A 3,308-nucleotide genomic window follows, 5' to 3' on the forward strand; every position below is an offset into this window, starting at 1 on the left:
TTTGGGCCACGTGGTACTGTTGCTGTGTCCGCCATGCGAGATTCATTTGCTGCCTACTTCAGCTCAGATGCTGGACGTTTACAGTGGCAGGACCAGAATGTTTAAAATTCAAATTTTGTACTGTTGCTGTTTTTTTTTCCCAAAAAAATATTCAATAATAAAGTTTAATAACTTTTTCAAATATAGTAGTATGGTGTTTCTTTTTAAATAAAATTTATATTATTTTTACTAAAAATCTTATCACCGCATGAGTAGCCACTATCATTGGCTGGCTCCCCAAGCGGTGTGAGAGCATGTCAGGCCTTTATCCACCACACCCTCTCCCTCCGCCTGTAGAGCGACAGTTCCCGTGTCGCTCCACAAGCGGTGTGAGAGCGTGTCAGGCCTTTATCCACCACACCCTCTCCCTCCGCCTGTAGAGCGACAGTTCCTGTGTCGCTCCACAAGCGGTGTGAGAGCGTGTCAGGCCTTTATCCACCACACCCTCTCCCTCCGCCTGTAGAGCGACAGTTCCTGTGTCGCTCCACAAGCGGTGTGAGAGCGTGTCAGGCCTTTATCCACCACACCCTCTCCCTCCGCCTGTAGAGCGACAGTTCCTGTGTCGCTCCACAAGCGGTGTGAGAGCGTGTCAGGCCTTTATCCACCACACCCTCTCCCACCGCCTGTAGAGCGACAGTTCCAGTGTCGCTCCACAAGCGGTGTGAGAGCGTGTCAGGCCTTTATCCACCACACCCTCTCCCTCCGCCTGTAGAGCGACAGTTCCTGTGTCGCTCCACAAGCGGTGTGAGAGCGTGTCAGGCCTTTATCCACCACACCCTCTCCCTCCGCCTGTAGAGCGACAGTTCCTGTGTCGCTCCACAAGCAGTGTGAGAGCGTGTCAGGCCTTTATCCACCACACCCTCTCCCTCCGCCTGTAGAGCGACAGTTCCTGTGTCGCTCCACAAGCGGTGTGAGAGCGTGTCAGGCCTTTATCCACCACACCCTCTCCCTCCGCCTGTAGAGCGACAGTTCCTGTGTCGCTCCACAAGCGGTGTGAGAGCGTGTCAGGCCTTTATCCACAACACCCTCTCCCACCGCCTGTAGAGCGACAGTTCCTGTGTCGCTCCACAAGCGGTGGAAGAGCATGTTGGGCCTTTATTTTTAGATAAGTAAAAAAAACACAAGGACACATAAAAACTTTGAACTGAATTTTACTGAATTTTATAAAATAAAAATATATATAAATAAAACAATATTAATATAAAATTTGAAATAACAAAAATTACAAATCCTGGTATTGAGGAATTGTAGGAGGAGGTTGGGGGGTGGAAGGCAGTGCACGGCTTGATCCCTCTCCACCTTCGTATGTTCTGGTGGAGACTGAAATGTGTGATGTGGGAGGAGAGACAGAGGGAGTATGCAAACGGGATGGGGGATTGGGTGAAGGAGTTGTCCGAGCCAGCGAAGAAGGAGTGGTGAAAGTTGCTTGTTGGAAGTAGTTTTGAGGAGAGAAAGAAGAGTGGTGAAAAGGCTCGGGGGTTGTAGAATGGGGAGGTGGTTGAGGTGGACGGGTTGGAGTTTGCGGAGGTTGGAAGGGGTGAGGAGGTTGGAAGGGGTGAGGAGGTTGTGGTGGGGGATAGGAATGGGAGGGGGGATAGGAATGGGAGGGGGGATAGGTTGGTGGTTGGGGAACAGGAGTTGTGCGGTGTTTCAAATCCCACACCGCATCCTCCACCCTACGTCTGAACTCCAACACCTGGTCGGGCGTGAAGTCCGCCACCAGCTGAATAATTGACGGCCAATAGGTTTGTAGCGGGCCCGGCTGAGAAAACTGCGCCACACACTCCCGCAGACTTCTCAGCTCGGCCTCGATGGCTACAATCCTATTGCTGTAACCACACAAGGTCTCATACAAGAGCCTTGTGAGGTCTTCATAATCAGCTTGGCGGCTTCTACCGGCCCTCTGGCGACGCATCAACGCCTCAAAAAGTGGCGCCATAACGGCCATTGTTGCGTCACCAGAGGGCACCAGTAGAGGACGATTTGGGTCCTGACCAGGTGCTGGACGAGGTGGAGAGGGATCCGCGGGTGGCAGCTCAGCAGGGACCGCCTCTTGTTGACTTTCAGAAGGAGGTTCTGGCGCCCGAGTACTGCTAGTTGTTCTGTAAAAAAAACAAAAAAAGAAAAATTAGCATTTTTTAAAATAGTTTTCACCATTTGACCAATTTTTTTAGGGATTTTTGTACTTACCTTCGCAGCTCTAGGGTTCTACGTAGGAACCCTAGGGCAGCCGCATAGCGGTACGGCTGCCGGCGGGTTCCGCCAGACCCACTCGGGCGATTGACCTCCTCATTATAGTCTTTCTTATAGCGGTCCCTTATTGAGCGCCATCGCACCATAACTGCCGTCTCTGAAAAATATGAAAATAAACATTACTCTCAAATTACTGGCATTACCAAACTGCAGCCCTACAGCTGTTGCAAAACTACTACTCCCAACATGCCTGGATAGGGCATGCTGGAAGTTGTAGTTTTGCAACAGCTGGAGGCCGCAGGTTGGACATGACACATCACTAATCAATTAAAAAAATTTAAGGATACTTACTGCAATCTTCCTGTTTGCCTTCACTGAGGTCGTCCCAATCCGTCAGCATTTTGCCGCAAATCTCCATCCACAGACTCCGGGTCAGGTGATGGTCTGCATGGCGGCGGTCGGTATGGTCGCAGAGTGGGACCCGTTCCTCCACCAGATGGATGAGGAGTTCGTTGTCTATATAGAAACCAGATAATTCCTCCTCATCCGTTCTGGCAGAGGCCCTTGAACCCTAAAAAAAATGAGAAAATAATTTATTAATTTAAAAAAATAATGTAATAATTTACACATATGAGATAACAAGAATCAATACTGAGATATACTCACACGTCCCCGACCGCCGCGTGCTCCCCGGCGCCTTGTGGATGGTTGCTGACGACCTCTTGATGCAACAGTAGGATTAGACTAAAATAAAAGAATATCAAACTTAATAACCTTAAATTTTAATAATTTTAGAAAAAACACACTGCATTTTTTATTTTTTATTAAATTACCGATTCATGGTGTCCACCCCCGACTTCCTCCTCTCCCGCTGTAGGAACAGGGCCGGAATACCTCTCCTCCGTTGACGAATGCTGTAAAAGAAATATAAAATTAATATTTTGGACATGAATGGGATAATAAAATAAAAAGTTAAAACATGACATACCGTGTCCAAGCGAACTCGTCGCCTTGGAGGAGAGTTGCCGGACTCACTTGAATAGCCTATTGAAAAAATTAAAAATAATTAAACAATT

The 3,308-nt window shown here is 48.4% G+C and overlaps 1 protein-coding gene across 1 annotated transcript; it reads right to left on the reverse strand.

The window, feature by feature from the left end:
- Window positions 1–1,261: 1,261 nt before the first annotated feature.
- Window positions 1,262–2,654, reverse strand: LOC122925811 (formin-like protein 7). Its single transcript, XM_044277167.1, has 3 exons — window positions 2,584–2,654; window positions 2,230–2,389; window positions 1,262–2,141 (listed from the first exon to the last, which is right to left on the reverse strand). Exons 1-3 carry the CDS (start codon window positions 2,648–2,650, stop codon window positions 1,262–1,264), a joined length of 1,107 nt encoding a protein of 368 aa, XP_044133102.1. The 5' UTR covers window positions 2,651–2,654.
- Between the last annotated feature and the right edge of the window lie 654 nt (window positions 2,655–3,308).

This window comes from Bufo gargarizans, chromosome 2, assembly GCF_014858855.1.
Source record: "Bufo gargarizans isolate SCDJY-AF-19 chromosome 2, ASM1485885v1, whole genome shotgun sequence".
NCBI classification, from domain to species: Eukaryota; Metazoa; Chordata; class Amphibia; order Anura; family Bufonidae; genus Bufo; species Bufo gargarizans.

What these genes read in the sequence shown, in the direction of transcription:
- LOC122925811 (XM_044277167.1), bottom strand. Translation starts at nt 2,650, where the DNA reads ATGGAGATTTGCGGCAAAATGCTGACGGATTGGGACGACCTCAGTGAA. An exon ending in AGGCAAACAGGAAGATTGCA is followed by an intron (nt 2,390 to 2,583) that starts GTAAGTATCCTT and finishes CATATTTTTCAG; the next exon opens with AGACGGCAGTTATGGTGCGA. An exon ending in AGAACCCTAGAGCTGCGAAG is followed by an intron (nt 2,142 to 2,229) that starts GTAAGTACAAAA and finishes TTTTTTTTACAG; the next exon opens with AACAACTAGCAGTACTCGGG.